Source organism: Camelus ferus, chromosome 16 (genome assembly GCF_009834535.1).
Source record: "Camelus ferus isolate YT-003-E chromosome 16, BCGSAC_Cfer_1.0, whole genome shotgun sequence".
Classification (NCBI taxonomy): Eukaryota; Metazoa; Chordata; class Mammalia; order Artiodactyla; family Camelidae; genus Camelus; species Camelus ferus.
Window position 1 is genome coordinate 25,061,098 of NC_045711.1, and position 23,243 is coordinate 25,084,340.

At 39.1% G+C, this 23,243-nt stretch overlaps 2 protein-coding genes and 1 long non-coding RNA gene across 4 annotated transcripts in view; 2 read left to right on the top strand and 1 right to left on the bottom strand.

Moving 5' to 3' along the window:
• SUMO2 (small ubiquitin like modifier 2) lies at positions 1–10,279 on the top strand. 2 transcript variants are annotated; one of them, XM_032456862.1, is made up of 4 exons: positions 1–190; positions 1,796–1,927; positions 7,163–7,234; positions 9,621–10,279. In XM_032456862.1, exons 1-4 carry the CDS (start codon positions 170–172, stop codon positions 9,681–9,683), a joined length of 288 nt encoding a protein of 95 aa, XP_032312753.1. In that variant the 5' UTR covers positions 1–169; the 3' UTR covers positions 9,684–10,279. The 2 variants fall into 2 exon arrangements, with proteins under 2 accessions (XP_032312753.1, XP_032312754.1); XM_032456863.1 differs by lacking the exon at positions 7,163–7,234 and having other exon boundaries at positions 10–190.
• The window catches only part of LOC116656736, an 18,092-nt gene continuing 3,867 nt past the window's right edge, over positions 9,019–23,243 (bottom strand). The window contains exons 2-3 of the long non-coding RNA XR_004311652.1: positions 10,570–10,574; positions 9,019–9,028 (exon numbers count right to left, since the gene is read on the bottom strand). This is a non-coding gene — a long non-coding RNA (uncharacterized LOC116656736). The remainder of the gene's footprint in view (positions 9,029–10,569; positions 10,575–23,243) is intronic.
• JPT1 (Jupiter microtubule associated homolog 1) overlaps positions 17,547–23,243 on the top strand; it is a 13,295-nt gene continuing 7,598 nt past the window's right edge. The window contains exon 1 of the mRNA XM_032456860.1: positions 17,547–17,731. Within this exon, the coding sequence (XP_032312751.1) occupies positions 17,676–17,731 (56 nt within the window). The 5' untranslated portion in view covers positions 17,547–17,675. The remainder of the gene's footprint in view (positions 17,732–23,243) is intronic.

Sequence of the window (23,243 nt, forward strand, 5' to 3'; positions counted from 1 at the left end):
CGCGCACGCAGGGTGGGGGGAGGGAGCGCACGACGTGCGCGCGCCCTCTCCCTCCTCCACCGCTGCCGCCTCCTTCTTCTGCCGCTCCTGGTGCTGCTTGTGTGCTCGTTCGGTGCGGACCTGGTACCTCTTTTGTGAAGCGGTAGCTGAGGAGACTCCGGCGCTCGCCATGGCCGACGAAAAGCCCAAGGTGAGCTCGGCGCCGGCCTCCTCGCCTCGCCGCGCGGCCGGGGTCACGGCGCGGGCCGGGGTCCGGCCCGAGCCCGCCGCGGACTCCCCGCGCCTTCCCGGGCCCCCCACGGGGCGGCCGCGGCTCAGGCCCGGGCGCTCCGCGCCATTTTCCTCCCTCCCCTCTTCCTCCCGCCCGCGCCGGAGGAGGCCCCATCGCCCTCCCCCGCCCCCGGCCGCCTCGGAGTGCGCGCCGGGCGCGAGTTGGGCGGGCGAATCGCGGACGCCCGCGGGCCCACCGGCCGCGAGCGAGGCTTCTCGGGTCCGGCCGCCGGGGCGCGCGTGACGAGGGGCGTTAGGGCGCGCGGTGTCCCCACCTTCCGCGGACCCCGCGCCGGGCGTTGCCGCCTCCGTGGTGGAGGGGAGTTCCCTCCGCCCCGGGCTTCCCCACTCAGGGTTGGGGGCCGCGGGCACCTGGGGACCCCTGCCCCGGGCCTCCGTGGCGGGCTAAGGGCTCGGGCAGAATCAATGGGCTGCCGATGGGTGGGAAGCCGGATGCCCGTCAGGCCGTCGTGAGGGGCCGGGGCTTGGGGGTTTCCCGGGGAGTATTTCCCACTTTAATGGTCTCAGGATCCCCCGGGGGGGGGATTGGCAGGGGCTTTTCCCTGTGTGCCAAAGAAACTCTAACCTACCGAGACCATGTGGTTTTGGGAAGTTGGAGGCAGATGTACGAGCAGAGACTTTGTAGGGCTTAACTTTTTAACGCGGGTTTTGAGGCATCAGGAGCCTTTTCCCTAGAGCACTAGGGTACACACTTCTTCCTGGCACTCGGGACTTTCTTTGGTTTGTTTTGTTACATCCTCCTCCCCCTTCCTTTCTGAAGTGGTCTGGGGTCTACAAAATTCCTTCCGCACTTGATTTTGGTGAACTTCAGATTGGGTCGAAATCTACAGGGAAGACTTGGAATAAAACTGCATTTGACTCATGTCAACAAAGGGGAGGGGAGAATAAGCTTTTAACTAAAAATAAACAAAAATGAAACTACTCATAGAGGCGAACGTTAGTAGTGGTTCTGAGTTAATGCCGCTGCTCCGGAGAGAAAGTATATTCCTTAATTAGTTGGGTTTTTTTAAATGTAGTTTGAGATTTGTTATTAAACTGATTCTGGTAACTTTTTAACAAGAGATTTGTGGTGAGTTTTGAATTGCAAGCTGTAGATTTTTTTTTCTTGCATTCTGTACTTAAAGCACTTTGAAGGGAGAAATGATGCTTATTTTTAATCTTTTTAGGGGAAAGGTATATTTTGAGTGACATAAAATATGTCATTTGTAAAAACTCAGATTCAAGAAGGCACTGCAGTAAATTGAGTGGGACCCATCTTTAAAAATCGATTGTTGACACATGGTATTGGTTGTAGGCTGCTGTTTCTACGACAGCTATTTAATATTGTTACTTCAGGATTTCTCATCTTTCGGATTGATTTCAGCAGCTGAAAACAGCTGTATGTTCTTTTATCACACAAAATGAGAAACCTGTTGATTTCTGAAGCAACTTGGGCTGCTGCTGCTTTAAAAATTGTTTCTCACATCTTCCAAATTATTTCCAACTTTTACTTTTCTTTCAACAGGAAGGAGTCAAGACTGAGAACAACGATCATATTAATTTGAAGGTGGCGGGACAGGATGGTTCTGTGGTGCAGTTTAAGATTAAGAGGCATACACCACTTAGTAAACTAATGAAAGCCTATTGTGAACGACAGGTGAGGAACTGACATGTGTACTTCCACTGAATAAAACTGATTTAAAAAAAAAAAAAAACCCAAACCTTATTTTCTTGAAAATAGGAATTAGACTAACATAATATTATCTTTGATAGCATGAATATGCAGTTATATACTTGACATCAGTTTTATCATACACTTGGTTTGTTGATTCTTTGTGAAAACCCTTAGGATGGTTTGGTTAACATCATATATGATTCTAGTTCTATGCCAAAAATGCATCAAATTATTTTCACAACATGTAGTCTGTTTTCAAGGGGGTGTAATTTTACTTTTATAAGAAAATAAGAATGAATTTGGTAAAATTTCTTGTCAGGCTCCCTTTTTTGAAAAATCCACTTAAGTTTGTTTTGTGTCAAAACAGTTTATTTTGACTATTTTAACCATTTGGAAATAAAATTTAAGGTTAAGGATTCCTGTATGTAAAAGTGTAATATTTTCTTTTTACACTAGTGATAGAGGTCAAGAGACTTAACTCCTGAGCCAAGCATAAATGTACCTATATTATAAGGACATTTGAATTTTATTCAGAAAATAGTAAATAGACATCAAGAAGAGGAAGTAAAAGTGAATAGACTGGGAGGTAAACTCAAACTACACAAAGAAGCTTCCTTTGGCGATGTTGAGTCTGTAACAATACAAAGACAACTTTAAAGATGACTTTTGCAAATATAACAAAAACTCTGGTAGATTCATTAATCCTGCAGTAACCTGGCAGAAGTATTTTTCTTGTTTGACCCTGAATGTATAATACTATAAAAGTTTAGAAAATTGTTTTGTTAGACTAAAGCAACTTATCTACATTGCAAATTGCCCTCCTAAAAATAGTCTCAAAATAGAATAAGGTTAAGACCTCTAGAAGTTGGGAAATTTTAGTTTGAGTTGACTTCCTCCATGAGACCTAAGGGCTTTTAAAGAAACTTCTTTTTGAGTTTGAACTAAGAAAAGGTTGATGTGTGAAGATAAAAAAATTATAACCACAGTATTTTCTTAAGAGAATTATCTTGAGAATAGAATTATTTTATCTTTACATGTCAACTTTCTCATAGTTCCCTTACAAAAGATACGATCTTCTGTATACTCATTTAAATAATTTTGGTGAAATATTCTTAACAATTAGTGAATGTGTACTTATTAATTGTGCTAAAGAATTTTTGCGCTGGCATCGTCCCTATTTGAACGCTAGTGCCCCTTCAGGTTTCGGGAGAATTTTAAAAGGTAATCATTTTGTGGAACTTTTATGTAGCAAAATCTTATACAAATAGAAACTCATCCTTAGATTTGGTGGCTTAAAAAAAATTCTCTGTATATCTTGCATAGCTTTTCTCTAATTATTACAGAATTTCAGCTTTAAATGGTTGTGTTTTTCAACACTTCTGTGAAAACTTTCGAACTTAGAGTCAAGTTAAAAGAACTTTACATTGAATACCCATGAGCCTACTACCTAAGTTAACCATTAACAGTTTACTGTATATATCTATTGATACTCTTTATCCACCCTAAAATGGTCATATTTAAGCCTTCCCGTATTGTAGGGCCCCCAAAGGAGCTTTTTGTCTGATATTTAGCAGTTTCCTATATGCATTATACCATTTTGCCAGAAAAACCAAAACGTAGCCCATGCTTTGTAGTCCAGATTATCCTTACAGGAAATTGTCCTGTAAGATCTAGTTAGTGGATCAGTCAAGAATTTGGGAGGCTTCCTACTATGTTAAAATAAATTTACTGTATTACCCAGTGTAAATAAAGTTTTCCTTGAAGTTTTTCCATTATTAGGCATAAGGTTGGGATTATATTTGACTAAACTGGTTGAGGCCACTCTTAACTTGCAGTAGAGGGAGAACAACATTGGTAATCCATAGAAAACATAATTCCACTACATAGCTGTTGGAATGCAAATATGATTTGAAGATACTATCCAGGAAGAATGTGGACAGATATTTATTCCTATTTTCCTCTTAAATTGGTAATTATGTCAGAATTTTGAGTGAAACAAGTTTTCAAATGGTTTCTCTGATTCTGGGGAAGAGGGAGTTGAAGTGTCATCTAATTGGGCTGATTTCCCTGCTTTTTAAGTGTAGGTACAGACTATCAAAAGACTGAAATATTTACCCAATCTAATTTGCACGGCTAAAGTTTTTTTGGCAGGTGGGAATTCTTGACCAAAAATTTCCCATCAAGATTAATTGACTGCTCATATTTACTTTCTGATGAACTCATTTGGCATTGTATCTCTGGAGGAGTTCCAGTGAATGCCTAAGAGGCATCTCAAACTAAACATGTAAAAGAGGACCCTTAATTCTACTAGAAATCTTTCTCTGGTGTCCTGACTCAATAAATAGCACCATTCTACAGATAATTGTAAGGTCAAGACCTCAGGGGCCTTCTTGATGATACTTCATAACTCAAAGTCCATCAGCAAATTCTGTTCTCCATCTAAACCTGTGCTGTCCAGTACAATAGCCACAAGCCACAGGTGACTGTTCACCACTTGAAATGTGGCTAGTACAAATGAAGATGTGCTATAAAGTGTAAAAATGTCAGTCATCTGCTGAAATGATATTTTGAAGATGCTGAATTAGAACGTTTTTATTAAACTTACCTATTTTTTAACTTCTTAATGTGGCAACTAGAAAACTTAAAATTACATATGTGGCTCACATATTTCTATTGGATAGTGCTAAGCCCTCAACTATTTCATTCTATGCTTGCTCAGTTACTATCTCAGAGACTTCTCTGGTTCATTCTGAGTACCCTTGTTCCCCATCACTCAATCCTCTCACTCTTTTGTTCTTGTGTTTTTGATTTGTTTTTTGCATTGATTGTGGTCTGTATTTGCACTAAAATGTAAGTTCTATGGGCATAGGACCTTTTTGTTCACTATTTCTCTACAGCCTAGACAAATACCTGGCATATAGAATGTGTTCACATGCTTGTAAAACGATAGAGAACATTCAAACTGGCATCTCCAGAGGTTGGTTTCTAAATAAGTTTTTCATTCATGTGTAGAATTAGAGTTTGCCAGCTTTATATCAGCCACATATCCTTCAGCTGAGTGCTTACAATTCCATTTTAGTGTGGATTTGCCCTAACATTGTTTATTGGAGTATCAGGTGGTTTCAGAGAGCGCAGATTCTTTGGTTTAGTACACTTCATTGGTGTGAAGTGAAAAATGGGGACCCAGTGGGGCATAACTCCAAAGCTCAGGGATGAGATTTGTACAGAAGAGGAAACCAAATACTGGTTTAATGTAAATTCATTGTTTGAATTTACATGGTTTATGGAATCTTAAAGGCAAGTTTCCTGAATTTTGGACTTTTGATCTCTGGCAAAATAAAAGCTTTTATTGATAAGGAGAAGCATAAAAACAGGTGGCAATAAAGGAATATAATTTGCTTATGTTCTCCTGGCCCTGCCTTCCCCCCAGCATATAGAAAGTGCTTAGTATTTTGTTGAAGCAAGGAGTCTCCAATGGCGTATTTGCGAATATATAATACTTAGTGATTAATGACTTGATGTTGAATTATTGGTTGCTTTGTGTAATTGCAAATTTAATTTGAATGTCATGAGGAGTGAATTAAGGTTATGGATGTCACCTACCTGGTGAGGGATTGCTTGTACTCCTCAAGACAAGGGCTAATCTGAAAGTGGTATGTGTTAAAGACTAGAGTTTTAAAGGAAAGCAATATGATCTTCATGTGGCAAGTGGTTTTAAAGGGCAATTCAGTGAATCCTTGTTAAGGGAATACAGGTGTTAAACTTTATACTTTGTGTTAGTATCTTTAGTCCTAGGAACTCAGTTTAATTTTCTCTTAAATATCAGTTGAAACAGGGAGTTTGTAACAATAATTATAGTTTGTAATTTGAGCATGATACAAGAGTGACTTTGTAAGATGCTTCCCAGAAAGCTATTTTTCAAGTTAATGTACTTACAGCATACTTCCAAAGTACTTTATTTTCCTATCTTGTTCTCACATGGCTGCAGTTACTAACAGCTTTGCTGTTTAGCTCCTTTCCCCTTCTCCCTATTCCTCTTCTCCCCATTCCTGTGTCAGGTAGGTAATGCTAGATAAATAAAACATTGGGAGTCCCCTTGGCAGAAGGGCATGCCATTTATCTCTTAAAATACATATAAAATCTTCTTGAAACTAAACTCTAGTAATTTTTATTTTTAATTTTTTTAACAGAGGTACTGGGGATTGAACCCAGGACCTCATGCATGCTAAGCATGCAGTCTACCACTGAGCTATACCCACCCCCATAGTAATAGAACTTTTTAATTTCCTTTTTGTAATAAAGCTCCCCAACTTAGTAGCTTTATGTTTATTAAATAAAAAACAGAAGATGAAGCATGGTTAGATGAATATTGCTTTTTATCCATTTTATTCCTTTAGTATGTAGCACTTAAACCATGTGCAAGAGATACAGTATATAACTAAGTCTAGATTCCTATCCCTCCTAGAGCTAATTTTCTAATAAAAGGTTGACAAATAATAATTGCACATTTTGGTAAGTACTAAGAAGAAAATTAAAAAGCAAGTGCTTCTTTTGAGCTATTCCAGGAATTTCATGGATGTAGATTGTGGTCTCATGGATGGTCTTAGGAACCAGTTATTGCCTTGTGTTCTGGTGGAAATGTCCTGACTGTCAAAGTATAAGAACTTGTGAAATAAGTCTGTGCTGCGCCTGCCATTGTGCTGGGTTAGGACTTAGGTTGCTTTTACAGAGTGGTAGAAATGTTTGGTTAGACATGAAGATAAGGTAGCTTTTAGGCAAAGTTTTATTTTAATCTTTACACTTTTTTAGGTGACTTCAGTTTTCATTAGTGTTAAGGTTTTTTTCCTTTTGGATCATTCTTTAACACGCGTTGAGGAATGTTGCTGTGTGCCTGTGTTACTTTAAATTTCCTTTCAGTATCTTTCTCACTCATTTAAATGCACTCTTTGACTCAAGGTATGATCTACTCAAGCCTGCAGAAGCTATGGTCTCAAAAGAAATTACAGCTTTTTTAAAAGAACTTTTTTAAGAAAAATATTTTTCCAAAGAAATTTACACATTGAGTTTAAAGAAACTGATAATCACTCCAAATTATTTAACCAACATAGAAATGGTAACATATCTCTCTTTTAATACAGTCATGGCCAAATAATACGCATATAGTTTTAGTTCTTACTGTTTCTATGCATTCTTACTGCTTTTAAACTCTTTGTCCAGGGTTTGTCAATGAGGCAGATCAGATTCCGATTTGATGGGCAGCCAATCAATGAAACAGACACACCTGCACAGGTAAAAATTTCTTTGGGCTTATTGGAAAATTTGATGTTTTTGTAATTTTCTCAAGAGCTTTATTTATGAACTTCTAGACATTGGAATATAGTTCTTTACCATAGTTCATAGGTGTGTAAAATATGGCCAAAAGGGAACAGAAAGAAAAAAAAAAGGAATAGATTCTGGAACTGCCAATGGTTTTTAGATATCTGGTTATCACTTTAAATAAAGTTAGTAAGTCATTTAGTTACTTTAACCCATATTTTTTCCCTCTTGCCAGCATCATTTGGAAAAAATAATTCAAATTTCTGTCTGTTTCTTCAGAAGGTTGTTTTCCTTTTGTTTTCGTTGCTACAGCTCTTACTTATGCTCAGGGTTCCCCACAAGTGGTTGGTTGATGGTTGATCCTAACCATTTTAGCTCCTTATGCTGAATTACCTTTTACCTGTACTTCTGAACTGAAGGGAACTAGTGGCTCTAACTACAGGTCTCTTGATAGTTTATGTTTAACAGTGAGGGCTTTCCAAACCCCAACTACAAAAGATTGTCTGATTCCTTAATCTCTTGACATTTCACTTCAGTTGTTCTTTCACTTTGTAAGGAATCGCCTGGGCTGTCTTCTATAGCAGAATTTTTTTGTCTTTGTTTTTCTTACCTTCTCAAATTCTACTGAAGACTTCCACTTTTGGAAAAAAAATACTTTGATAGAAATTTAAGTTGGAGCCCTTGGACCTTTAAATTTGTTTTATTCCCCCCATAAAAACTGAAAAGCGATAAATATGGTATGAATAAAGCAGCACATTCAGATTGTGGTTTTGTTGATAATCTTCAAAAATTAGAAATGTCTATGAGTTGTACTTAAGGGAAGACTGTTTTGAAGAAATTTCCATTGGCGAGTTTCAAAGAAGCAATTACAGTGTGTAGCCAGCCACAAGGGGGAGCTGAAGTCTCTTGATGAATGAGAGAAAAAGTTCTCTCGTATTCTTTGAAGGCATTTAAAGTTTCACTATAAAATTTAACCTTTCAGTAGTTTCATTTCAGTGGATAGGCTGAAGATCAGTTTTGATAGTTTTAAAAGAATAAAAGGAACACATTATGCTAAACTCCAATGATAATGTATTTTCTGTCTTTTGAAGCCCTCACCCACCACAAAAAAAAAGTTCTGGAACTTGTCTTTTATGCAGTTGCAAATATTAAATTGTGAAGGATTTGTTCAGAACTGCATTATAAAATCTTCAAATTGAATTTGAAATTGAACTCATTTTAGCATTTGAAATTGCATTCATTTTAGAGTGAAATTAATTCATTTTAGAATTGTTCTCCCAGTATTTATTAAATAGAGGAATTGTGATAATTTAGAACATCTTAGCAGTCAGTTTTAATAGCAATATAATTATCATGTACCCATCATTCTGTTAGGTACTTTACTTTCTTTGACTCTTAATTCTCATCATTGAATGCTGTCCCATTTTACAAAAGAGAGAATTGAGACTTAGGGCTAAAACATTAAGATAGTAATGACTACTTTTAGTATATTTGAACTTCATTAGAAACAATTCCCTTTTTTGTCTTTGGTGCCCAAGGTGGTGGTTTTATCTTCAAAAATAACCAGCTTTTAGGAAGAATTTTTCATGGGTGATTATCAGCCTAATAAATTGTTACAAAGTTTATTTACTATGCCATATGTACCAAGATCTATCTATCGTCGACATTGTTTTGTGTATAATGTCTAGGTAGTGAACCTTGTAAACTGAATAGCGTTTTAAATTTTAATTTTTTTAACGTCTCTTTTTGTCCATATCTCTTTCCCTACTGCATAGTGGTAACCACTGTTTTGTGCATAGACAAGGATATTTTCATGTTATACACATACATGGAAACTTAAAATACACAAATGGAATCATACTATAAGCTGTTGCTGCCTAGTTTTAAAATTTTTTTAGCCTGACACAGTAAGGGGTATTTCCATTTCTGCACATGTAAATCTACTTGTTCTTTAATAACAGCTACAAGATGTTTTATGTATGAATGTAACATTTCTTTGGGTTTCTATTGATATTTAGGTTATTTTCAGTCTTTTGCTCATCTATACAACATTGCAGTGAGATCCTTTATACACATTACTCTTATTTTCAGTAATTAAAGGTGAAATGATTTAACTCATGGACATACTCAGCTTTTTAACTCAAAAACTTAGTTTTCTATAGTCTTCATAAAAAAGAAGACCACGTGAAAAATTATTTAAATCTAAGCTTGATTCTACTTTAAGCTATGGGACATCTAAATAATGAACACTGGAATTGGGTGAAACTTGTGCAATTTTTCAGGATATTTAAGTCAGATAGTTATAAATTTTAAGAGCTGAATAACCAATGGCCGATTTGTTTTTTCCCGTTTATGCTAGTTGGAAATGGAGGATGAAGATACAATTGATGTGTTCCAGCAGCAGACAGGAGGTGTCTACTAAAAAGGGAACCTACTACTTTACTCCAGAATTCTGTTGCTCCAGACCAAGAAGACATTCTCAATTAGAAGACGGCAATTTGGTTCCACCACATCCTGACTACTACAGTATAGTTTTCTCTATTCTTTCATTTTCCCTTTCCCCATTCCTTTATTGTACATAAAGTAACTGGTGTATGTGCACAAGCATATTGCATTTTTTTTTAAACTAAATGGCCAATGGTATGTTTTGATCGACATCAAATGGAGATGGGATGGGGAAAAATACTGGTTCTGTGAAAATACCCTCTTTCTCCATTAGTGGCATGCTCATTCAGCTCTTATCTTTATATTCCAGTAAGTTATTTTGCGCTCACTGTTTAACAAAAAAAGAACAACATAAAAATCCTTGCATACCTTGTTGGATTGGAGAATTTTAATGTTTTTCATTTATCATTGTAAAACCAAGGACAATTTTATAACTTTTTTGTACGTAGCTGTTACATGTAGGGCAATCTGTCTTTAAGTAGGGATAAATTACTCTAAAAGAAATGAATCCTAGATAGTTTTCCCTTCAAGTCAAGTGTCTTGTTGTTTAAATAAACTTCTTGTTTAAAATGAGCTGTTTTCTTTATTCTGAGGAATATTAAATAGAAAGTTGAAGCTTAGGAAAAAATATGACCTGAATAGACACCTGCTAGAAGAAAGAAAGAAAGTTATTTTGCATTTCTGACAGACTAATGCAAAACAGAGAATAACAAAGTTATATAAATGACTAGCAACGAATGTTTCAGCTTCCTCTCTGTTCAAAAAGTTTAGGCAGTTCCAAATATGCAACTTCACTAGCAAAAAAATTGGTTCATCATGTTGTGGATTTACTCGTGTGTGTGTGTGTGTGTTTCTTTTGTAACCACTACTTGAGGCAAAGTGGGTTAGTAATACAGCTAGGAAAAAAATTATTTTGCTAATTTTACTGATAAATCACTTCATCATTCTAAACCACATTTTGTCTCATGGTAAATCTTCCCTAACCTAAAAATAGAGATTTTATTCCTTATTTGAGGATGTTGAGGGACAGAAAATATTTACCTACATATATCCATTTTTACAGCCTTAAATATATAGGGCACTGCTGTTTTTAAATTCAAGTGTATGGGGAAAGATAACAGCCACAGTACGAATAAACAAGATATTAGAGCTGGAAAGATATGTAAAGATCATCTAATTTTAATCCGTTTTAAAGATGAGGCTGAGGTCCAGAGGGTTATTTATCACACATGGTTCTAAAAGTGGGACTAGAAATAAGGATTTCTAATGCTTATTAATTGAACTTTTTCACTATCAGTTAACAAGAAACTGAATTCCCATTCTTACCAATGTGGCCTTTTTGGATCCAGTCCTTATGAAATATCGTATCTTGTCATTTACTTAATTCACTCTACCTCTGTTGCAATATGGTCTTTTTTAGATTCCCCATTTCTATAGTGAATGAGCGTCCCCAGAGACAGAAATTCCATAGGTTTTTGGCTGTATATATATTACTCTGAAATCAACTGAAGTTTTATTTTCATATATATATATATATATAGTGCTACCAACCTAAGCCTGTCCCCAAGAATTCTTAGAAGAGATCATGTAAGTGCACTTTCTTGTTGCTGTAGATAACTATTAAATAGTGAAATTTTATTGTCCTAAAAACTTAAATTAGGATTGAAATTCAAGCCAGAGAACTTTATTATCGAAGGGAGTCTTAAATTGAGTTATTTAATGGGAGGAATTTACTAACTAATGTCATGTCTGAGTTTTTGCCATGTTAGGGGAAGGTAAACTTTAAAATAAATTATTTCATACTAGGGAAATTTTCTGTAGAATTTTTAAAAACTATAGGGAAATGTGTGGAAAAGGCACTGTTTCATAATATAGTATGTTGTAGCTTGCTGATATTTGGGTCAGTGTGTAACTAATTAAGATGCTCCCTATTTTCTTTTTAAATGAACTTTTCTTGGTTGTTGCCCTCACCCTATTTCACAAATTGCCAACCAAAAAACCATACTCTATGGGAAAACTTATGGAGCACTTAAAAAAAAAAAACTTTGAAAATAAGTGAATTATTGAAAATGCTGAAAGTAATTTTAGCATTTTAATTTTTTTGACTTGGGAAGGGAGGTTCAAATGATGGGAGTTATACTGCTGTTTTGGTTGAGTGTTAGAACAATTTGGCTGAACCCTTTCTGGCTGTGCTTGCTTACCTCACATGTTTACATCCTAAAAGTAGCAAATAGTATCTAAGTGAAACACTGTCTGTATAGGGAGATAATGTTTATTCTCAAGCATCCCTCATGTTCATACAAGCTGCTAGAGGCCAAAACAAGACATTAGCAATGTTTTAGAAACAAGACTGTCAAGTTATTTGGCTCATTATTTTTCTTGTTTATATTTTCATGGAAGTTACTTTAATTGGATGATCAGATTATGTTCTATCTAAAGAGGATGAAGTTGAATGGAACAGGAAGGAGTAAACATACTTGGAGGGGAAATTGGAGTCTTGAGTCAAAGTCTAATTATTTGGGAGACTGACAGCAGGAGGTCAGTAAGATAGTGGAATCCCAGGATTTGAGGGAGGGCTGTTGGAAAGTTTTTCCAAGGTCTTTGTGGGGCTCTAGGGTATTGGAGAGGGCCAGCTGTGCCGCTGAGGGTTATTTTTGAGTTAGGATGATGCTACTTTTAAACATGACTAACAGTGATTCTGGATCATGGTTTTGCGTTAGAATCCCCTGACGAGCTTTTAAAAAATACCAGCGCCTGGGCCCTACCCCCAGAAATGCATTTTCAAAGCAATATGGTATTGAGAAGCAATTCTGCAAGACATTCTCACAACTCTTAAGAGTTAATCACTTTATGCTGAAGATTAAATGAGATGATGGGTGTTTTAGTTGCCTAGCACAGTGCCTCCCACATACTGAGCTTTTTAAATAAAAATTATTTTCAGTGTGAAGTACGGCCTCTGCCATAGGATGCTGAGGCTTCAACTGAATACTGTAATCTCTACCAGTTGGCCTGCACTTTCTATTCATTTAAAAAATGGAATACAGTCTTTGTCTCTTTAGGTTTTAAAATAAAGGCTTAATACTAAATTGTGCCCTAATGAGTCTTTAAGGAAAAACAATCCTCAGCATTTTAATGATTATTTAATACTTTGAAGAACCAAAGGACCCATCCACAAGATCCTTCAGCATTTTGATTAGGTGATTTGAGGGTTAGTCCTTGGATGTAAGAAATAAATGTGTTTTATAATGAGACTTTAGTCTGTGTAGTGGTTAACTAATGAAAAGAGTTCCTCATAGTGGAACATAACTAGCAAGGAGTCTATAAACAGGTTAGGAATTTAATCTATTACTTGGAATGTAGAGTGTTATTTCCCTGTAAGCAGTGACATGTGACTGTATGGGATCATTTTACAATTTCCTATACCCTTAGAGCCATTGTAAAACAGTTCAAAGTTCAAGAATTTTCATGTAATATTTTCTTTGCAGTTGATATTTTTAAGGCATATCATGTGACTAACTGCAATAGGTTATAGACTTCGGAATATTAAGAATTTTCCCACCCTTTGGGCATACCCTTTTAAGTTATTTTATGTTTATAATTTTAGCAGTTTTTGCAAAAGAGGCTAAATTCATCTTAGGAGAACAGGACAGATGGGTTAGATTTTTTTGTTCTTTGGTGTTTTAGTTTTGTTTTGTTTTTTGCTTTATTCAATAGAGAAATAGTATCATGAACCTGGGGAAAGAAGACTAACCACGTAATCTCTCTCAGCATTAAGCCTGAGAGGAGGAGGAGGAAATAATGGGAAGACAGGAATCATGCTTTCCCTCTCCAGTTCAGAGTGATGAGAAGGGCATGTCAGACCTTAGAGTTGTATGTACCATTTTGTTTACCTTAACTTTGAATAAAGAGAAGGCAGGAATATGACAAAGCCATTTGCCATATTTGAGACGTCTGGGTTGCTTCATTTGATTTGTTCAATGGCAAATGAGTTTTAAGAGAAAATAAACTCCTTGGGCTGTCTCTGGCTCTCTCAGTGGCATTGATCTTTTTTTTCCCCCCTGGTGAGGAAACAGCTAAGAAAAGAATGGACAGATGCATACTAAATTTGGCTTTAGGAGTGATGGATACAGAATGTATGTGTGAGTGATGTACTTAAGGGGCACCCTGCAATACTGGGATTGAGAAGAGAGGCTTATTAGAAATACTTATTGTTGGGCCATTCGTTAATTGTTACTTAACCAAGTTCAAAAGCACATGGCCAGTATTTTTTTTCCCAGTAGTTTCTTTTGATAATAAGGAATAGAAAATATTAAGAGCATATATTAAACTATGGTTTGAACATAAGCAATAACTATTCATGTAGGTCAAAAATAGTCAAATATCTGCAGTTTCACATGGTCCAACCTAATATGTGTGTATTGGTTCACAGTGAAAGACACTATTCTAAGATTATTTCAAACCTGATCGTAGAATCTAGGTAGGATAAGTCCCAGTAATGAGGCCATGTGGAATGCCGATTTCCTCTGGCATTTTGGAATAAATAGGGGCAAGTTGAAATTATGGGGGATTCAGAACACTGCATATTAGTGGGAAAGCTGGTAACACTTAAGGCAAAAACATGTTTGAGAACCAAGAGATGCTATGTTAGTGCATATTTGTGCATTTGGTTACAATTTAGGTATTACCTTAGGCACAAGTGGTGAAGAACAACTTGTAGATTGTTCTATTTTGAGTAAGTTGTGCATTACATTCTCGAATAAAACTGTCCACACACCCAGCAACAAACGTAAAAACCAACAGGATTCCTGTCTATGTTAAAGGAAAATTTATTACGGCTTTAAACATTTTCTGACATCTCTTATATAGTAGATTTAAGATTTTTTGCCACCTGCTGCAGAATAATATATTGTGTTCTGAGGAAATTATGAAAATGTTGGGTTTACACCGCTTTTGGGAAAGCTGATTACTAGGCTTTCTGTATTGACTTAACAAATGGGAGAATAGTACTTTGAGTATGATAAGGAAGTGGCAGCATGGGACTAAGGGAAATTGAAGAGCACTTGCTGCTTAAAGAGTTCAAAATGTAGGCAACTGCTCATTCGCCTCCCCGTAACTATATTTATGAGGCAGGTGAAAATGGGCCTGCATATATAGGGCAGTGGTTTTCAAATTGCATCTTACAGAACTCTGAGGTTGTGCAAAAAGAGGGGGACACAGTGGAGAGTGACAAAGGACAAGGGGAAGCAGAGAGGGCCAGGATTTGCGATACTCTGCCCAGGTTCAGTCACAGCTGCTCTGTTGTTAATCTATTCTATGTATTTGGATTCTGCTTCATGTAAGTTTGAAAAACACTGCTGTAGGTCATAAAATAGCTGTTAGACCATTCCTTGTCATAAGATTTCATCTGTCTTCTATTCAGATTTATTGGTTAACCTGAGAATCTGAAACAAATTTTGTATTAATACCCTAGATGTTATTTTAAAACTCATAATGGTGGGCCTTCATGATTTTATAAGCAGATGTTCACATTGTCCCATCCTTTTACACCTTTTGACCCTGATCTGTGTTGACCTTTTTGGACAAAATGTAATTTTATTAATGTTCCAATTTCAACTGAGTTGGTCAAATGGAGCAAAGGTTGTAACAGAGCTACATATATCTGTTTTACCCCAACTCTCCATCTTGCAGCAGAAAGTGGAGTACAGTGATTATAGGCAAAACTAGGTAGGAGGACTAGTTATTCTGGAAATTTCAGGCAATTTTACTTTAAAATACAGTGAATGTTCCCAACAGGCCTGCCTGAGATGGCCTTAATCAGGTGTCTGTTTTATATAAATTTACTCTTCATAATTCAGACTAGATTAAAAGGGGTTCCTGATTGCTTACCTTTGAAGCCAAGGTTCTCAGCCCAAGATGTATGTTGAGCATTACCTGTTTAACTTATTACAGATATCCATGATTGACTGGACCCTACACCTGGAAATTCCAATTCAGTAGATCTCTGGGGCCTTGCATTCATTTATATTCTTTAAAAGCTCATTGGTTATTCTGATGTGCAGCCAGGTTGAGGTACCTCTAATAGAAAGCTTTCATTTACAGAGTACAGTATTCTTAACAGTTACCTTGTTCCAACCCTCACAGAATAGGTGCTGTTAACCCCATTTTACAGATGAAGAAATTGGGCTCAAGGGTATAAATGACCTAGAAGTGTCTTAAATCGGAAGAGGGCAGAACCTCTTTTGGTTTCCACTCCAATGCTGTATTACTACACAAATCTGTTTACTCCTGGAATACAGGGAATGGAGGAAATAAGGCAAGTCAATACAAACTCAAAAGTTTAGGCCAAAATGGCCTCTAAGTCAAGTCCAAACCCCTCATTTAACTTACAGAAAACAATTTCAGATTGTTAAAACGTTGTGATTACTTTCCAAGTAAGTCATAATAAAAATGGCGATTCCTTTGATGACTTGTTATGTCAAGACATGCGCTTTACATCCATTACCTCATTCAGTCTTCACAACTCTATGGAGTCTAGACACTAGTCTGTCCTAATTTTACAGATTAGGAAACTAGTGCTCAGAAAAGGCAAGAGTCAACCCTGAATTTCTCCTTTGAGATCCTGAGCTGGCAACCATCATACTCCACTACTTCCTAGTTAATAATTGTATGATGTTTGAGGAGGGGATGCATGCGCACAATTTTTTTTTAAGTTTTTGGAAATTAAGGCTCAATATTTATGAAAGGGAAGATTTGAATCCAAATAAGTGGTGAGATTCATGCTTTTGTGGTAAGCACATAAAGACATGGCTCATGGCTTCCAGAAGTGAGGAACTTGTCTCTGACGTTTGTGTAAAAGCCCAGGAGAGTGGTTAACCAACTCAAACTTCAGCTGGAAAGGAGGAGACCAGACAAAGAGGAATGTAGTTCACTTGTTACGGAAATACTGAGAGAGAGATCTGCCTTGAGGGAACAGCATGACTTGGGAAGGACTCCCTTCTTGTTTGCCCAAGACTTTCCTATTGCGATCTTGTAAACAGTCATTCCTGAGCCCTCCAAGTGTGTCTGCATTTGTTGCAGGGATAGATTTACCCAGACAGATGGAAGAGTCATGACTTAAGGGTTATAAACAGCTGCAGAGGCCTGGGCTGCCCGGATAGTCTTGGTAGCAAGGGATGTGGCCATTCCCCCCAGCTGGGCATTAACTAGCCTTAGAACAGGCCCTCAAATCGGAACGACTGCAATTTTCGTCTAGTGAGTGCACCACCCATTACAGCTAAATAGTAACAATTAAAATGTAAAGAATTTACAGTCGTTTTAGAAGGGATCATCTCGGCGTGCTTTCTGTTGCTGACTCATAGTGCTGCTGCTTTGGTATTGTCAGATTTCCAAACAGGACACATAGTAGGTATTCAGTAAATGTCAATTTACAGCAGTAATTGTAATCCCTTAATGAGCATGCCTTTGCTATCCCACTACGAGTAAAGGCAAGTATGTGAATGGTAAAGATAAATCCGGCCTCGGCTAACTCGCCCAGAGCTTTTCCCTCTATCGGGTAAGTTTTATAAGTGACAGCGAGCAAAACTTGTATCGGGCGCCGGGCAGGTTTGCCCTTTGTCCAATCATCTCTGAGACTTGGGGGTGGGGGACGGGGAACGTCCCTAGACCTTCCCAGACCAGGAAGGGGGCGGGTTTAGGCTGAGCAGGGGACGCCTCAGCCCGTCCTGACGCTGCATGATGCTTGGCACTCCAGGGAGCCAATTGGAGCGAAGAGAACCCTTTGAATCAGCCAATGCTGGCGGGGCGGGGGCGGGGTTTGTGAGCTCTATAAAGACGGGGGCCGGGAAGGTAGCAGGCAGCAGAAGCTCCTGCAGCAGTGGCCGGCGTTGGGGTGGGAAGCTGCTCTCCACCCCTCCGACCAGACCCTTTCAGCGCTCTGCTCCCGCGCCAGCCTACCTCCCTCCTCGGCGCCATGACCACCACCACCACCTTCAAGGGCGTCGACCCTAACAGCAGGAATAGCTCCCGGTGAGGCGGCGGGGCTCAGGGGAGAGAGGGCCACTGCTCAAGGGGGCCGGGTGGGTCAGGCGGCCGGTCGTTGGCCGTAACGTGCCCGGGGCGCTGCGCTCGCGCCCGGCTGGGCGGCGGGTCTCAGCCACCGGCACCGCCTTTGTGCCGCGGGCAAGCTTGGCGGTCCGGCCCCGCCCAATTGCTGCTCCTCTCCCATTCATTCCTACCCCGGAGCGAGGGGCAGGAGAGGGCCGGGGCCACTAGAGGTTGCAGCGCGGCGGATTTTCGTTAGTCGTTGCGTGCCGAGAAGGATTCACTTTCTCCCCTTGGCGGCATTGCGGGCCGGGCGGCAGGGCAGTGGGCTTGGGCCTCAGGTGCCCGGGCAGCCCTCGGGGCTCCTCGATCAGGCCCCATTGTCCCACCCCCGGCCACGCGCTCATGCCTCTGGCCCGAGGCAGGTGGCGGCCCCGCGCCCGGCGTGGCAGTCAGATCCTGCAGCCGCAGCAATCAGGTCCGGCTTGCTGCTCTAACCCGCTTGGGCCCTCCCAGCAGGTGGTATTAGTACTCGGGCGGGGCTGGTCATCGCGACCCCCACCCCCCGTTCAGGACCCAGTCGTCAGCCCTCTGCGAAGTGCCTCCCCTCTGCTAACAAAGGAAAGACCCCTGCTCCTTCCCCTCCCGCGCCCACCTCCGGACGGGAGGGGGAGCGAGTCGGTCCAACTGGGTTTTTCTGCGCTCAAACCTTAGGACCTCGGTCTTTGAATCCCACCTTTTCGCTCCCGGCTTTGACGTTTGCCAAATGAGTTCAGCCCTAGCCCCGGTTCCCTTGCGGGAGGAGGTTTCCTTTTCTTGGGCGGGGCCGGAGACATCCATTGTCTCTTCCGTACTATCTCCACCTGCGTAGCCGGGGCCTTTCTGACCACTCATGCCACTGCGTTTGGGGAAGGGGGCACTGGGCACAGTGTTTGGACTGGGACCCTTTTCCAAGCACTTGCCTAACTTGGTAGAAGGGCTTGGATTCCTTGGAAGACGTCCACATTGTCTCGGCTGATAGCATGCACGCTGTTCCTTAAGGTGGGATAAGGCGTCTCTGGGATCCTGCTCAAGGCGTTGAGGAAGCTTAGATTTTTCTGGGTATCTCTTCTTCATTGATCACGACCAGCAGTCATGTGTGGCCAGCCTTGAGGTCTTGGGCAAGTGGCACAAAGGGAGCCATTTTGTGGGGCTAGGAAGACAGCCGTGAAATAGCAGTGTCTCACAGGGGTTGGAGACCTTGGGGACAAAAAGCAGGCCTTAGCAGAGTCTTAAAAGGGGGTGTTGGAAATGACATTCCTTTTCAACCCATTCCTTTCCCTTTCACAATGTAGAAAAGAATAGGAAAGATTAAAAAAACTAAATTAGTGGGTTACTGGGAGGAAGGGGAACTTAAGTAGGGTAGACCTACAGAAATACTGGTCACTCCCTCTTCTGTTGTCATCCTTGCAATGAGATCATTTTTTCTTCAGAGGACACTGGAACAAATTGAACCTTGGTTTTTCATTTTGTGCCATGAGGTCAACTTTATGCTGGTCAGACTGCAATGATTGAAATATGAAATTCTACACATTATAGTAAAAAATCTGAGGTTTTATCCTTTGGGGTTGAGTGCAGTTTAGTGCTTCATAAAGAATTTAACCATGTCAAATGAATCCTCACTAGGTTTTCTGATATGTATCTTTGAAATGTGAGCCATGAATGGTTTTTGGTTCTGCAAAATAAATGTTTTCATTCACCTTTTGTCATCAATTTCCTTCCAATATTGTGATCTCAAGACTGTAGCATTGTCTTTTTATTTACTTCCTACCTTTCCTTCTTGTATAGTCTCACTTAATTCTCCTAAACTTCTCCAGTAACATTTTCCTGTCTCCATAAACACATTGTAAATTTACTGTGGTAGGGAATGATCTGCAGAGGTTATACGGGAACTGTGGGATTTAAAGAGAGAAGAAAGAAAAAGAGTGATTTTCTGAAAATTGCTATCCGCAGTGCATGGACGCATTTTCGTTGAGTCTCAAGATACGTAATCCTGATTACGTTGTTGAATGTATCATTCAGAAAGAATAGCAGGATCTTAAAAAATAAAATTGAAATAATTTCTGCCTTATGAGCCAGATCCTTTGTTTGGGGATGTCTCGCCGTTACACGATGGGCTCTACAACACTGACGTCATCGGAGTAGGTAGTACCTGCTATGGCAAGAGGAACACAGACCTTTAAAAAGTTGGGCCGGTCAGAGCTTTCGCTTTCTTTTTAACCTGGCAGTTGGGTGCTAGTGTCTTTTCTTTTTTTAAGGCCAAAAAATATTTCCTGGCTCTTTAGGTTTTTGAAGGTTTTCAGCTGGCTAAAATAATTCATGAGAGTTTTAATTATGATAGTAAGGAAAAAAATTGATCTAATCTCTAGGGAGTGAAGGGGCTGACAGGGAAGCAAGTTAATGCTGATTGTTAACATTTCAAGTGTCTGGTGATTTGAGATACAAACAATAAAAACCTATTCGTTTCAAACTCTTAATATGAGAGAAAGCCTGTTCAAGAATGTATAACATAGCTTTATGATTTAAACAATTTAATTAGCAAACCCTAAAATTATCCTTATGAAAGATATGCCTGAACACATTTATCTTGATTCACATGATGAATTTAGTCTAAGTGGATAGTTCATATCTGAGACTTGACAAAAAAAAAAAAAGTGGGGTTTTAAATGTTTTACATGTTACAAAAAGCACAATGGGTCTATGGGTCTTCCCCCCTATAATAGGGAAAATAATGACTTTTTTAGGGTTTGTTTTTTTTTTAATGGAGGTACTGGGAATTGAACCCAGGACCTCGTGCATGCTAAGCAGGCGCCCTACCACTGCGCTATAATACCCACCCCACCCCACCCCGGTATTTTTATTTAATGTAAATTGAGTATTGAATTTTAATATGAACAGATAATGAATATTAGATTTAGAGGGGGGGGGGACACTAGAGGACTTACAGAAGAAATATATTCAGTCTAGAAAAACTAGAAAACAAAAAAAGGTAATCAAAGCACCAACTACATAGCATAGATTTGTAGTTTAAAGAGAAAAATGGGATTGAGTGTTTCCTCTATTGAAGCACTTTGAGCACTTATGTGCCTGCCAGGGACTGAGGATTAGGGTTTTGGCCCCATTTCTGTTACTCAGCTAATGTTGGGCAATTTATTTAGAGCTTCTCAGGGCCTGACTTTGTTCTCTTAAAAATGAGGCTGTTTTGTTGAACTAGATAGTGCAGAGCCCAGCGTACTACCACCTCTAGGGTCAAGCTCAGCTGGCATCTGATTTTCACATTTATAAATGGTTAACAAAAGCAAGAAGAATCCTTCATGACTTGCGAAAATGACATGTACAATCAAAGTTCAGTGTCCATAAATATAAAGTTTTATTGGAACGTAGCCACACATCGTTTTCATGTTGTCCATGGCTGCCTTTGTGCTATGGGATGGAGCTGAATTGTTGCAAAAGACCAAATGACCCACAAGCCAAAAATATTTACTATTTGACCCTTTACAGAAAGAGTTGGTGACTAAAAGGAAAGGATTTCTAACATCTTCTACTTGTCATTCTTCAGGATCTTGGAGCGCTCTACCACTTGGCTTCGTGGAGGAGGCTTAAGAAATGGGCTGGATTTGAAATGGTCACTGAGGAAGGGGTGGAGAGTGCTCTGGGCAGGAAGAAATCTGGGAGGTGGAGATAAGCCAGAACAGTTCATGGAGTAGTGAAGAAAGTGGCCTGACGAGATTGGTGAAGATGGGTTAGAACTGAAATGTGGTTGAGAGGCAGCTTTAGTCTGATTTCCTTCCGTTCTGCCTCGGCTTAACCAAGCCTTGTGCCTGCAAGTATGTGTGTCTGATGGTCTTCCTAGGATAACTTCTGAAAGTAGAAATGCTGGTTCATGTAAGATGCAAACTTAAACATTTGATATGTTTTATCAAAATGTCCTTTAGAACGTTTGTGCAAATTTATATTCTCACACTTTAATTCATGCTGGGAATGGGCTTTCTTTTCTTTTCTTTTTCTTTTTTTAATGAAGGTACTTGGAATTGCACCCAGGACCTTGTGCACGCTAGGCATGCACTCTGCCACTGAGCTGTACCCTTCCCCTCCCCACCATTTTTCATCTTTAACAGTCTAGTAAGCAAAAAAAAAAATCCTTTTGTTTTAAATGTCACTTATTTGCTAGTGAATTTGAATTTTTAACCTTTAGAGACTATCCATATTTTTTAATTGTCTGTGAATACCTTTTGTCCATTTTCTCTTGTGATTCTTCTAATTATTTTAAAAAGCATTTATATTATCTTTTATCAAGTATGTGTATTTTTGCCAAGTTTAATCTGTCCATTTTTCATGGTTTCTGGCTTTCATCTTGTGCTTAGAAGGAAAGCCCATTTCTTCAAGACTCGTACGTGTTTTCTTCTGGTATCTCTGTTTTTAGTCTTTAAATTGAAATGTTTGACCTAGCTGGAATTTATTTTGGTAAATGAAATGAGTTAGGGATATATATTTTGTTTGTTTAATCAAAATGGCTAGCCAGTTACCCCAGTTCAGTTCTCCATACTGAACTACATAAAATACTCAGTAGTTGTCTTTTCGAGAGAGAACTCTATCTTGACAGATTTCTGAGGAGAAAATGACAAAATCCCCATTGCAGTAGTTGGTAAGATTCTCAGTAAGTGATAAAACATATTTAAAAATGAGTAGATTTGAACAACTCGACCAACAGGCTTTATCTAGTAGACACTGGCAAATATACATTCTTTTCAAGCACATACAGAAGATTTACAAAATTGACTGCATATTAAGCCATAAAACACATCAAATTTCAAAGGAACAAGTATACAGACTTTGTCAGCTTTACAATTAAAAGCTGGAAATCAGTGAACTAGAAAGATCTTAAGTTTGGAAACTCACAAATGCACTTTTATTTTACTTTAGAGGAGTTTTTTAAATTTTGGGGGGGTAGGTAATTAGGTTTATTTATGATTTATTTTAATGGAGGTGCTGGGGATTGAACCTATGACCTTTGCATGCTAAGCATGCACTCCACCACTGAGCTATACCCTCCCCGACAAATGCACTTTTAAATAATTTATGGGTCAAAAAAATATTGGAAATCAGAAAATGTTTAGAATGGAACAATAGCAAAGGAAAAAAAAATCAGGGATGCCTCTAGAGCAGTACTTAGAAAAGTTGATACCTAAAGTATTTAATTTTCCCTTTCTTTTCTAATATAAGGAGCTGAGTTTACAAATGATGGCCATATTTATTTGGAAACTTAGATAAAAACGAACACATTCCCAGAAAAATGTTTCTTACTCAAAATGATTTAAGAAATAGAAAAACAGACCGCTTCCATTACCAGTAAAGGAACTGAATCTGTAGTGAGAAAATCTTTCCGTGAAGCCATCTCCATTTTCTGTGTTTTGAGCGGTGGCATGACAAATTAAATTTTTTCCAAGGAGGGGGCAAA